This window comes from Coregonus lavaretus (genome assembly GCF_964263955.1).
Source record: "Coregonus lavaretus genome assembly, chromosome: 8".
NCBI lineage: Eukaryota > Metazoa > Chordata > Actinopteri > Salmoniformes > Salmonidae > Coregonus > Coregonus lavaretus.
The window spans coordinates 34,502,676-34,517,237 of NC_139995.1; the positions used below are offsets into that span (position 1 = coordinate 34,502,676).

Genomic DNA, 14,562 nt, shown 5'->3' on the forward strand with positions numbered 1-14,562 from the left:
ACTATAGGGCTACAATCACTCCACCCCAGCCCTGCAACAGGGTCCAAGTCACTTCACTACTACAGAGTGAAGATGGACCAGCACAGGAATTAATACACTCACTTCAGAATTAAGACAGACGAGCGATGCAACTGAATATCAGGGTCCACCAAATCACTCCTCCTGCTACCCAGATATTGTATCCAAACACTCACTGTAATAGAATTTAGAACACAAGAGCCTAACTTACATAAACAGTATAACTGAGGAGTTGGTAGTGGCCAAAACAGAGGAGAGTGCCCTATAAGAAGTCAATTTGGGCCTGTGAGCTACAGTGAGCTACTCTGCATCATAGCCTGGCCTTCTGACCTGGGCTTAGGGGTCGTTAAGTTACCCAGGTATAACTCAGTCTCTGATTAAAAGGCTAGGAGAAAACCACAGATACTGACACTGGTGACCACCCCGATTTTTGCATCTCTGATTTAAACAGTGTCTGTCTAAATCTGAAATCAGACACTAAAATCGAATATTTTGGCATTAGTCAGGTTCTTTCCTTGTACTGTCACTGAATGTGGGTCATGTTGTTTTCATGTTTCCAGTGTGTTGGTTCTTTAACAGTGTGGGCCATGCTGAGCGTTATCATAACTCCCAGCCAGTCAGTCATCTCTACAGAGGAGTGTCTATGGGGCTGGCTATGGGGCTGCCAATGGGGCTGTCTATGGGGCTGTCTATGGGGCTGTCTATGGGGCTGGCTATGGGGCTGTTTATAGGGCTGGCTATGGGCTTTCTATGGGGCTGGCTATGGGGCTGGCTATGGGGCTGGCTATGGGCTTGGTGGGGAGGGACAGGGAAACAATGGAAAGTGTTATAAATCAACAGCTCTTTACTTTACTAGAGAGCCTTCCTTTCTGCGTACAGATGTCAGCTTACACTCACCACCTGCCTGACACACACACACACACCAGCGTGTCGCCGTAGATGCACACTGAGCAAGACTCCGGGGTTGTGTGTCACCAGGGGAGAGAGAGAGAGAAAAAAGAGAGGGAGAGTTGGATAAAAAGAGCGAAAGAGCGATGAAGAGATTACATTTCATTTGTGGTGTGCTTGGGTGTTGTCCAGACATCATTTGAATATCAGCATCAGAGGAACCTTTTAAGAGATGTTGGCCCCGCATGCAGAACAGGATTAGATAGATCAGTCAGTCTTATCTATGTGACTGGTCACAGTGCCACTGAGTTGTGTAACAAGGAAGTGTCTCCTTAACCACCAATGTGGTTTAAATCCCAGAAATTGAACTTTCCCTCACATTGAATCCTGGTTAATTTAAAGAGCTTTCTATCTCGTGGGAGGCCAGGCCAATCACTGCGAGACAATGAGAAGTGTTTCAGGATGCTGTGTGTTGACACGCTTCAGTACCATAAATCCACCCAGGAATTCCTCATTGTCAGATCAACAGAGTGACAAGCATGGTACAACACCCAGCTCAACTCCTGCTGAACTCCCTGTGCAAACTGAGGATGCGTCCCAAATGCACCCTATTCCCTATGTAGCGCAATACTTTTGACCTCAAACTGAAGCTTCAGGAGGCAGCTACCTGTGTTCTTCGGCTCTCCTGTCTGTTTGACTCAGGTTCAAGCCGACTCTTTGCTTATGGATCAACAGAGATAAGTGTGGAATTACTGGTCTGTTGATGGAACCTATATTTTGGCTCGGTTTCTGTCCTAATGGAGGGAGATGGAAATGGAGGGAACAGCGGGATGTATTGTAGTCATATGGGGTGGTGTCAGTTGTGTGGGTGGTGTTTTTGACTGGTGGTGATGAGGTGTATGTGGAACTGGAATTTAGACTTGACTGAAATGCTAGCTTTAAACACTATATCTAAACCTAAGCTCATATCCTCTCAATTACTCCCTGGGGCATGAACCCGGTAACCTGATATTCACTATAACATTTCATAACAAGTTGTTGTTTCCTCATGCTCTCTCAAATGTTGCATAAAACGTTTGTGAGAGGGAAAGAGAGACTGTGGGAATGACTGTATCAGGAGAGATAGAGACTATTGCATGAGACAGAGAAAAAAGACTGTGTACAGTCAGACACTTTTGTAGTTCCTCCCTCTCTCCTCTCTCCCACTGTACTCCCCTCTATTTTCTTTGCTCTTCCATTCTCCTCATTCCCCCTTGTCTCTCACACACCCTATAGTTTTCTCCTTTACCTCCCTCAGTTACAGCAGATTGTCAGATAGAAGCACAACTCCTATGGACCCGGTTGCCAAGCTCCTGTTGTTGTGCGAACTCTTAACTTCACGCCTGGTTTCACTTTTGAGCCCTGGAATCAGAATCGTCTCGCATTCCTCTTTTATTCATTCTTCTGGTCTGGGCTCTTTTTCAGTCTTTCCACATTTCCACATACTTTTCCTCCATTAAAATGCTTACATTTTTTAGTAGTTGTATGTGTTTTTAAGAGGTGAAAAGTGCTCTTGTACTCACAAAAGCACTCACATACAACCCACATTCAGTCATAAACCACTGACAATACTAATTTGTTATATCGTATATCTTTCATAACCATGACGTCACAAATATATCTAACAGAATTTAAACAGTGAATGTTAAACCTCTTTGTTTGTGATTACACACTGTGAGTCTGATTTACCCTGTCTGTGTGTTTTCCTTATGCAGCAACAGGAGCAGGATCCCACCAACCTGTACATTTCCAACCTGCCTGTGTCCATGGACGAGCAGGAGCTGGAGAGCATGCTCAAGTCCTTCGGCCAGGTCATCTCCACACGCATCCTCCGCGATGCCAACGGGACCAGCCGTGGCGTTGGCTTCGCCAGGTACACACTACATGCTACACTAGCAGCATCTTTAGCAACATGCTACATGCTACACCTGCAGCTAAAACTACATGCTACAATAGTAGCAGTGGTGTAGTAGAGGGTATACGCAGGTATATGGCCTATACCCACTTTTTTTTCATTGGGCATTGCGTATACTCACTTCTTAATCAACAGGATGCGTATCAAAGTAGTGGAGTGGAGGTATATGTTATATCAGTTAATAAGGCCTATGGAACAGATCAGAATGTTTAGCTTAACATTTTGATAAACTATTATTTCTTCACATTTTAAGCACAGCAATGTGCACACGGCATTATGCCTACAGTACGCGCAAATGTTCCAAAACAGGAATGTTCCAAAATGCAATTTGTGGGAAAAATATGTTCTAAAATGCGCACCGCACATGCGAGCTGTTTCATGGACAGAGATAGGAATATCCGTTAGAAAATTTGGAAGATAGGAGATCTAAATATGCAACAACTATTATGGGTTGCTAATATGACTAGGATAATGCCTTTGCCTGCTAGACAAGGCCTAACCGTCTTCTGGTAGATAGAAAGGTTTTCCCAAAAACCTTCTCAATTAAATGTTAACTAGCTACAAAGTAGCCCACCTGGCAGAATTATATGATTATTAGCATCAATCCAGTTGCCATTTGTTGTACAAACTCCATCTCATATGAGCTACAGAAACACCGCCAACCAAACAACAGTGCTAGGTGCCTGCACACTTGAATTAAAGGGTAACTACACAAAAAAATCTAAATTTCTTAGATTTTTCCCAGACCTCAAAAGTGGTCTCCTGATGTGGTTAAAGCATTGTTGTGGAATTTTGTTGTTTTTCTATCAAACAAACTGTGAATTTATCTAGGCTACCATCCAATTGGCGAAAGATTTTCATGCGAATATTCGAAAATCTGCATAATAAAAACAACATGTGAATTTTCCCACCTGAGATGTGTTTCCATCAAAATGACTTGCGGGTAAAAGGCTGTGTGCACATAAACATTTATTTTGCGGTTCAATTCCGATCATGTACCGAATAATTCATCGTAACTTATTTCATCTGTAGCCTAATAAACTGCATGCTTTCCCGAGTCGAAATGGGAGGACCACACAACATGTAATCGCGTGACTCCAAGTTTACTTCAATATGATAGTTGTTATATAAATATTGGCTCATAAAAGCGTGTCCACCACCTTTTCTCGCATAATTAATTTTATTGACACAAAACGACACACATTGTCTAGCGTACTTTGTTTTTGTTGACATTTGGGAAGTTTACCGACAAATTTGTGGTTTCCATCAGGCCTTTACTCATATAAAAAGGTTGGATGGAGACCTGGTTATTGAGAGCGAAAAATAATAATAATGTAAAATCAGAAACCTGTGAATTTCTGACTCAGTTGACAGGCTCATTTATCTATTTCAATAGTAGGCCTAATATTAGCCTACTTGCACAGTACAGGTTTTTTGGCAAATAAGAGTATACCCACTTCTCCAGGCACCACTACACCACTGATTATCAGTCATAGGTTGGGGAGAGTGGGCTAAGTTGAACCAAAGGAGTAAGTTTAGCCACCCTTGTATCTAGGAAAGCATACTGAAAATTTATAATTTGACCAAATATTTTGGAAGAGGTCATTATTTCATGGAGTCTATGAAAGAAGAAACCACATGGAACAAGCTCCCCCACAACGCCAGGACAGCGGCGTCACTGACCACCTTCCGGAGACACTTGAAACCCTACCTCTTTAAGGAATACCTGGAATAGTCTAACAGTAATCCTTCAACAACCCCCCCCCCCCCCCCCCCCCCTAAAAAAAAAGTGCTTGTCCCACTGGCTATCCTAAGTTGAATGCACTAATTTGTAAATCGCTCTGGATAAGAGCATCTGCTAAATGACTTAAATGTAAATGTAAAAAAGTGGTAAGCAAGTTAAGTCCAAAAAACTGATTTTCACCAAGTCAAATGCATTTATTGTGTTAGAGGTTTTATGATGCTTGTATCTAAACCAAAGTAGATCGTTTTAAGATTGTTCTATACATCAGTTGGGGTCTCTATAAGCTTCAATATGAGGTCCTAAACAGAATTAAAGTGCAGCCTTGTAGCCAAGGCTATAAATTAGCATTTTTCATTGGTAACACTGTTGCTCCCAACTTTAAAAAGTTAGGAGCAGCACATGAAATTTAGGAGCACCAGAAAATGAGATTTTTTGTATTGATTGAGATACAACCTACATTGGGCTTATATGAATACTAGCTACTTTTGAATTACATGTTGTGCACTAGAAACTAATATGTAACACTGTAAAGACATTCATTTATTATAAAAGCTAAAATGTTGATACGAATACCTGTTATTGAAATTATAAAGTCGTTTGTGGTATATTAGGTTTCTACATTTTGTAAAAGCACAATTTTCCTAAGGAGATGCATTACATTGACAATTGTACACTGTCTCTTTAAAAATGTCAGGCTTGTGATGTTGACATGTAAGAGATCTCTCATTCATTCATTACTATGATCATTGATCTCCTGAAGAAGCTAACCATCACACTACCATCGCCATGCTTGACCGTTGGTATGAGGTTCTTACTGTGGAATGCAGTGTTTGGTTTTCGCCAAGCATAATGGGACCCATGTCATCCAAAAAGTTATACTTTTGACTCATCTGTCCATAGAACATTGTTCCAAGAGTCTTGATGATCATCCAGGTGCTTCCGGGTGCTTTTTGGCAAACTTGAGTCAACTTTTTGGACGACATGGGTCCTAATGTTCCTAATGTTTTGTACACTCAGTGTATTTGTTAGAAATAATACTATATTTCTCCTGACGGAGTGATGCTGAATGTTTAAAAAAAATCAACTTACCCAACTCTTCCCTACATGCTATATCAGCAACAACAGGGGTCACACTAGGGTCTCTCTAATGCACTTGAATGTTTGACTGTGTTTCAGGATGGAGTCCACAGAAAGGTGTGAAGCCATTATTCAAAATTTTAATGGCAAATTCATTAAGACTCCACCGGGAGTTCCAGGTGAGCAGATCTCTCTACCTGTCTCATCTATGTGTTCTCCACCAAGCCCAGATGTTATGATACCACCTCAGTCATTCACTTCAGATGGCAAATCAAGAGCTGTGTCCAGAAACAATCGCTATCCCCTACCCCCTTCAAATGTGTGGAGATCTGAGAGGATTGGACAGGTATAAGCAATATGGCACAACTTCAATCTAGCCTACACTGTAAAAAAAATCTAGTTGTTTAAACTAAATATTATTAAGTAACTGGTTCCACTGTCTTTTTTAAGTTTACTAAACTTTTCTGTCAAAATGTTACCTGAATTTAACATTTTTTGTTGGCCCAAACTTAGTTCCAACATGAGAAAACATAGGCAAAAATTATGTCAACTTAAAATGTGTTTGCTCAATTTGTCTCGTCTGTTCATTCAACTATAAATTATTATTTTGGAATTTTACCCCCCAAAATGGATGTGGACCTAGTTACACACAGGCAGTGCTTATAACATACAATGTTTTCAACTTACATTTCTGATACACATTGACACAAAGTCTTTTGTTTTAGGTAAGATGCCAAAAATGATAATTTCTAGTTCAATGAACATACGGTACAAGACAAATTAAGCAAACACATCAGTTTAAGTTGACATCATTTTTGCCTACGTTTTCTCATGTTTGGGCCAACTAAAAGTGTTATGTTCAGGTAACACTTAGACAGAAAAGTTTAGCAAAGGAAAAAAAGGCTGTGGAACCAGTTACTTAATAACAGTTAGTTTACATTTCTAGATTTGTGGGTGTTTCAGAGGTAAAGGTGGAGCTAACACCATATTGCTTAAACCTATCAAATCCTCTCATATCTCCACACGTATCTAGAGGTTAGTAGTCTCAGAAACCCAGACCACTAGGTCTGGGGAGGATGTCTGATTCTCTTGGACATTTCGAAAGAGGAAAAACATTTGTTCCGGCGAATGTTCTCTTCAGACAGACAACTCTCCCAACAAATCACGAGTTTGGGTAGGTGGGGCTTCAAATGCGGGCAGGAATTGTGCTCATGTTTAGCTAGGGAAAAGTCTAAGTGGGATCCTTACATCACCCCATTGAAGTTGACATTTTTAAACGGTTAAAGGGTTAGGGTTAGGTTGTGATTGTGGTTAAGGTAACTTTAAGCATCAGTTGTCAGAGCAGCTTACCGACCACTGCACCTGTACACATCCCCATATTGTTATTTATTTTTCTCATTTGCATCCCCATATCTCTATTTGCACATCATCTTCTGCACATCTATCATTCCAGTGTTAATACTAAATTGTAATTATTTTGCACTATGGCCTATTTATTGCCTTAGCTCCATAACTTACTACATTTGCACACACTGTATGTAGATTTTCTATTGTGTTATTGACTGCACGTTTTGTTTATCCCAAATGTAACTCTGTGTTGTTGTTGTTTTTATCGCACTGCTTTGCTTTATCTTGGCCAGGTCGCAGTTGTAAATGAGAACTTGTTCTCAACTGGCTTACCTGGTTAAATAAAGGTGGGAAAAAAAAGTTAGGGTTAGGGTTGGGGTTAAGGTTAGGGTTTAGGGTATGGACGTACCAAGGATCCCACTTAGCATCTGCCATTTCGCTAGGGCAACAAGCGGATACGGCAGTGACGTCACCGGTGACGCATGTCCCATTTCCGACACCTCGTCTCTGTCCCAACTGATGCCGGAACTTCTAAAGACATGTAAACTGGAGCATTGGTACATTGTTGGAGGCAGCCCATCTGTCTAGAGAGACTAAGAGGCTAGGGGCTGGGGGTTTTGTCTGAACAGGACCTTGGTCTCTGATCCCAGGCTCCTGGCATTACTCCTCAACTCTTCCTGTGGATTGTTATTCCTAGCCTCCCATGGAATTGACCCTCTGATTTCGTCTGTTTCTCTCTCCCACAGTGCCCCCGGAACCATTATTGTGCAAGTTTGCAGACGGGGGACAGAAAAAGAGGCAGAACCAGGGGAAGTACATTCAGAATGGCAGGCCCTGGGCCAGGGATGGAGAGATGGTGAGGGGATTGATTACACGGGTGGAGGATTTCATTTATTTCTTTTTTGGAGTTCGAGACTGCATGTTAGTTCCAAAAAAACTTTAAACAAGAGGTCATTGTCAAAGCAAGATAGAGCTGGAATCTGATCTCACAGAGATATGGATTGTGTGTCTAACCCTAAACATTCTTAAAGGGGCAGTGCAGTTAAAAACATTGTTTAATGATATTTCCACACTACAAGGTCAAAATAACACTCTGAAATTGTAAAAATGATAATGCCCTTTTTGTGTAAGTGCTGTTTGAAAAAAATGCCTGAAATTTCAACCTGTTCAGGTGGGATGGAAATTTTGGCTCACATCATGACGTTGCAATGTGATCTGATTATAATATACCAATGACTGTCCATCTGGGTAAGGGGGTGGGCTCTAGACCATCCTATCAGCGAATCAGCGCTGACCAGCTGGCAAGTGTCGTTACTGCCATTTTCAACCTATCCCAGACCCGGTCTGTAATACAAACTGGGATAGTCCCCGTGCCCAAGAACGCCAAATCAAATCAAATCAAATTTTATTTGTCACATACACGTGTTTAGCAGATGTTATAGCGGGTGTAGCTAAATGCTTGTGCTTCTAGCTCCGACAGTGCTGTAATATCTAACAAGTAATATCAATTTCACAACATAAACCCAATACACACAAAACTAGTGAGGAATGGGATTTAAGAATATATACATATATGGACAAGTAATGACAGAGCGGCCTGGACTAAGATACAGTAGAATGTTATAGAATAGAATACAGTATATACAAATGAGATGAGTAGTGTAAACATTATTAAAGTGACTAGTGTTCCATTTCTTAAAGTGGCCAGTGATTTCAATAGGCAGCAGCAGCCTCTAATGTGCTAGTGATGGCTATTTAACAGGCTGATGGCCTTGAGATAGAAGCTGTTTTTCATTCTCTCTGTCCCAGCTTTGATGCACATGTACTGACCTCGCCTTCTGGATGATAGCGGGGTGAACAGGCAGTGGCTCGGGTGGTTGATGTCCTTGATTATCTTTTTGGCCTTCCTGTGACATCGGGTACTATAGGTGTCCTGGAGGGCGGTTAGTTTGCCCTCTGTAATGCGTTCGGCAGACCGCACCACCCTCTGGAGAGCCCTGCGGTTGTGGGCGGTGCAGTTGCCGTACCAGGCGGTGATACAGCCCGACAGGATGCTCTCAATTGTGCATCTGTAAAAGTTTGTGAGGGTTATAGGTGCTAAGCCAAATTTCTTCAGCCTCCTGAGGTTGAAGAGGCTCTGTTACGCCTTCTTCACCACACTGTCTGCGTGGGTGGACCATTTCAGTTTGTCGGTGATGTGTACGCCAAGGAACTTGAAGCTTTCCACCTTCTCCACTGCGGTCCCGTCGATGTGGATAGGGGGGTGCACCCTCTGCTGTTTGCTGAAGTCCACGATCATCTCCTTTGTTTTGTTGATGTTGAGTGAGAGGTTATTTTCCTGGCACCACACTCCCAGAGCCCTCACCTCCTCCCTGTAGGTGGTCTCGTCATTGTTGGTAATCAAGCCTACTACTGTTGTGTCATCTGCAAACTTGATGATTGAGTTGGAGGCGTGCTTGGCCACGCAGTCATGGGTGAACAGGGAGTACAGGAGGGGGCTGAGCACGCACCCTTGTGGGGCCCCAGTGTTGAGGATGAGCGAAGTGGAGATGTTGTTTCCTACCTTCACCACCTGGGGGCGGCCCGTCAGGAAGTCCAGGACCCAGTTGCACAGGGCTGGGTTCAGACCCAGGGCCTCGAGCTTAATGATGAGCTTGGAGGGTACTATGGTGTTGAATGCTGAGCTATAGTCAATGAACAGCATTCTTACATAGGTATTCCTCTTGTCCAGATGGGATAGGGCAGTGTGCAGCGTGATGGCGATTGCATCGTCTGTGGATCTATTGGGGCGGTAAGCAAATTGAAGTGGGTCTATGGTGACAGGTAAGGTAGAGGTCATATAATCCTTGACTAGTCTCTCAAAGCACTTCATGATGACAGGTGAGTGCTACAGGGCGATAGTCATTTAGTTCAGTTACCTTTGCTTTCTTCGGTACAGGAACAATGGTGGCCATCTTGAAGCATGTGGGAATAGCCGACTGGGAAAGGGAGAGATTGAAAATGTCCATAAACACACCAGCCAGCTGGTCTGCGCATGCTCTGAGGACGCGGCTAGGGATGCCGTCTGGCCGGCAGCCTTGCGGGGGTTAACATGCTTAAATGTCTTAATCACGTCGGCCACAGAGAAGGAGAGGCCACAGTCTTTGGTAGTGGGCCTCATCAGTGGCACTGTGTTATCCTCAAAGCGGGCGAAGAAGGTGTTTAGCTTGTCTGGAAGCGAGACATCGGCGTCGGCGACGTGGCTTGTTTTCTTTTTGTAGTCCGTGATTGTCTGTAGACCCTGCCACATACGTCTCGTGTCTGAGCCGTTGAATTGCGACTCCACTTTGTCTCTATACTGATGTTTTTCCAGTTTAATTGCCTTGCTGAGTGAGTAGCTACACTGTTTGTATTCTGCCATATTCCCAGTCACCTTGCCATGGTTGAATGCGGTGATTCGCGCTTTCAGATTTGCACGTATGCTGCCGTCTATCCACGGTTTCTGGTTAGGGTAGGTTTTAATAGTCACAGTGGGGACAACATCACCTAAACACTTCCTGATAAACTCAGTCACCGTTTCAGTGTATACGTCTAAATTATTTTCAGAAGCTACCCGGAACATATCCCAGTCCGCATGATCAAAACAATCTTGAAGTGTGGATTCCGATTGGTCAGACCAGCGTTGAATAGTCCTTAGCACGGGTACTTCCTGTTTGAGTTTCTGCCTATAGGAAGGGAGAAGCAAAATGGAGTCGTGGTCAGATTTGCTGAAAGGAGGGCGGGGGAGGGCCTTATAACCATCACGGAAGTTCGAATAGCAATGGTCGAGGATTTTAGCAGCGCGAGTACAACAGTCGATATGTTGATAGAACTTCGGCAGCCTAGTCCTCAAATTTGCTTTGTTAAAATCCCCGGCTACAATAAATGCAGCCTCAGGATATGTGGTTTCCAGTTTGCATAAGGTATCTTGGGAGATAATACCGTCGGCATTTGATTGTGAGATATTCAAGGTCCGAGTGCCTCTCCTCCGCCGGCGATGTTTTGGAGGTAGAGGCTGTTGATTGCGTGTGCTAGCGGGCCGGTGCGAGCAGATGGATCTTCGTGGTCGTCGCAATGGGAAGCCTGTTGAAACCACATCAGACGATTACGTCAGCAGACCAGTCATGATGGATCGGCGGGGCTCTGTGTTGACACTAGGAGGTCCCGTCCGGTTGACAGAGAGGTAGATAGCCGGGAGATGGGCCTGGCTCGAGGCTAGCTCAAGGCTAACTGGTGCTAGCTTCGGGACAGTGGTGATTAGCCAACAACAACATCCATTCGGTTGCAGCTAGCTAGTTGCGATGATCCGGTGTTAAGGTCCAGTGATTCAGTGATTCCGGCAGAAAATCCGATATGTTCTGGGTTGATAGCGCGCTGTGCAGACTGTGCAGACTGGCCAATAATTGTCTAGGCTAGAGCTGGCTGGTAGGTAGTGCAGGCCACGGACAATGGTGAAAACCGCTAACGGTGGCTAATAGCAAGTAGCTAGTTTCAGCCGGAGGTTCTAGATAAAAAGGTATAAGTAATAATAGAATACGTTCCACATTGGCTGAGGTGGGTTGCAGGAAAGTATATTTAGTTGAAGGATGAAAAGTGACATTGAATGTGCAACCAGAGGAAAAAAACTCTAGACCACCTTTACTCCACACACAGAGACGCGTACAAAGCTCTCCCTCGCCCTCCATTTGGCAAATCTGACCATAACTCTATCCTCCTGATTCCTGCTTATAAGCAAAAACTAAAGTAGGTTGCACCAGTGACTCGGTTAATAAGGAAGTGGACAGAGGACGCAGATGCTAAGCTACAGGACTGTTTTGCTAGCACAGACTGGAATATGTTCCGGGATTCTTCCGATAGCATTGAGGAGTACACCACATCAGTCACTGGCTTCATCAATAAGTGCATCGATGACGTCGTCTCCACAGTGACTGTACGTACATACCCCAACCAGAAGCCATGGATTACAGGCAACATCCCCACTGAGCGAAAGGGTAGAGCTGCCGCTTTCAAGGAGCGGGACTCTAACCCGGACGCTTATAAGAAATCCTGCTATGCCCTCCGACGAACCATCAAACAGGCAATGAGTCAATACAGGACTAAGATTGAATCGTACTACACCGGCTCCGATGCTTGTCAGATGTGGCAGGGCTTGCAAACTATTACAGACTACAAAGGGAAGCACAGCCGCGGGCTGCCCAGTGACACAAGCCTACCAGACGAGCTAAATCACTTCTATGCTCGCTTCGAGGCAAGCAACACTGAAGCATGCATGAGAGCATTAGCTGTTCCGGATGACTATGTGATCACGCTCTCCGTAGCCGATGTGAGTAAGACTTTTAAGCAGGTCAACATTCACAAGGTGGATTATCAGGACGTGGACTCCGAGCAGGCGCTGACCAACTGGCAAGTGTCTTCACTGACATTTTCAACATGTCCTGAATGAGTCTGTAATACCAACATGTTTCAAGCAGACCACCATAGTCCCTGTGCCCAAGAACACTAAGATAACCTGACTAAATGACTACCGACCCTTAGCACTCACGTATGTAGCCATGAAGTGCTTTGAAAGACTGGTCATGGCTCACATCCACACCATTATCCCAGAAACCCTAGACCCACTCAATTTGCATACCACCGCAACAGATCCACAGATGATGTAATCTCTATTGAACTCCACACTGCCCTTTCCCACCTGGACAAGAGGAACACCTACATGAGAATGCTATTCATTGACTACAGCTCAGCATTCAACACAATAGTGCCCTCAAAGCTCATCACTAAGCTAAGGACCCTGGGACTAAACACCTCCCTCTGCAACTGGATCCTGGACTTCCTGACGGGCCGCCCCGAGGTGGTAAGGGTAGGTAACAACACATCTGCCACACTGATCCTTAACACGGGGGCCCCTCAGGGGTGCGTGCTCAGTCCCCTCCTGTACTCCCTGTTCACCCATGACTACATGGCCAGGCCAGGCACGACACCAACACCATCATTAAGTTTGCCGACGACACAACAGTGGTAGCCTGATCACTGACAACGATGAGACAGCCTATAGGGAGGAGGTCAGAGACCTGGCCGTGTGGTGCCAGGAGAACAATCTCTTCCTCAACGTGATCAAGACAAAGGAGACGATTGGGGACTACAGGAAAAAAAAGAGGACTGAGCACGCCCCCATTGTCATCGACGGGGCTGTAGTGGAACAGGTTGAGAGCTTCAAGTTCCTTGGTGTTCACATCACCAACAAACTATCATGGTCCAAACACACCAAGACAGTCATGAAGAGGGCACGACAAAGCCTATTCCCCCTCAGGAGACTGAAAAGATTTGGCAACGGGTACTGCATATGGCCCAGTACATCACTGTACCCCGTCTTTTACGCTGCTGCTACTCTGTTTATTATCTATGCATAGTCACTTTAACTCTACCCACATGTACATATTACCTCAATTACCTCGACTAACCGGTGCCCCCGCACATTGACTCCGTACCGGTACCCCCTGTATATAGCCTCCCTACTGTTATTTTATTTTACTGCTGCTCTTTAATTATTTGCTATTTCTATTTTTTTACTAATCTATTTATTAATTTTTTAACTGCATTGTTGGTTAAGGGCTTGTAAGTAAGCATTTCACTGTAAGGTCTATTCGGCGCATGTGGCAAATGACATTTGATTTGATTTGATTTGAAAGTGAAATGATGTTAGTAATTTTTTTAGAACAAATTATTTACAAATGAAAAGCTGAAATGTCTTGAGTCAATAAGTATTCAACCCCTTTGTTATGGCAAGCCTATATACACAACATTGCCAAAAGTATGTGGACACCCCTTCAAATTAGTGGATTCGGCTATTTTAGCCACACCTGTTGCTGACATTGGCAGTAGAATGGCTCGTACTGAAGAGCTCAGTGTAGATGCTCTACATATGCTCTAAAGAACCCGATGGTCACTCTGACAGAGCTCCAGAGATCCTCTGTGGAGATGGGAGAACCTTCCAGAAGGACAACTATCTCTGCAGCACTCCACCAATCAGGCCTTTATGGTAGAGTGGCCAGACGGAAGCCACTCCTCAGTAAAAGGCACATGACAGCCCGCTTGGATTTTGCCAAAAGGCACCTAAAGGACTCTCAGCCATGAGAAACAAGATTATCTGATCTGATGAAACCAAGATTGAATTTGCGCTGAATGCCAAGCGTCACGTCTGGAGGAAACCTGGCACCATCCCTACAGTGAAGCATGATGGTGGCAGCATCATGCTGTGGGAATGTTTTTCAGTGGCAGGGACTGGGAGACTAGTCAGGATCGAGGGAAAGATGAACGGAGTAAAGTACAGAGATCTCCTTGATGAAAACCTGCTCCAGAGCGCTAAGGACCTCAGACGGTTCACCTTCCAACAGGACAATGACCCTAAGCACACAGCCAAGACAACGCAGGAGAGGCTTTGGGACAAGTCTCTGAATGTCCTTGAGTGGCCCAGCCAGAGCCTGGACTTGAACCCGATCGAACATCTCTGGAGAGA

General features: G+C 44.3%; 1 protein-coding gene across 2 annotated transcripts in view; it reads left to right on the plus strand.

Annotated features, from left to right (window-relative positions):
- Nucleotides 1–14,562, plus strand: part of LOC311134165 (RNA-binding motif, single-stranded-interacting protein 2-like) — a 50,818-nt gene that overhangs the window by 30,255 nt on the left and 6,001 nt on the right. For both annotated transcript variants that reach the window (XM_084167775.1, XM_084167776.1), the window contains exons 5-7: nt 2,661–2,818; nt 5,781–5,860; nt 7,775–7,884. In XM_084167775.1, coding sequence (XP_084023901.1) covers nt 2,661–2,818; nt 5,781–5,860; nt 7,775–7,884 — 348 coding nt within the window. The remainder of the gene's footprint in view (nt 1–2,660; nt 2,819–5,780; nt 5,861–7,774; nt 7,885–14,562) is intronic.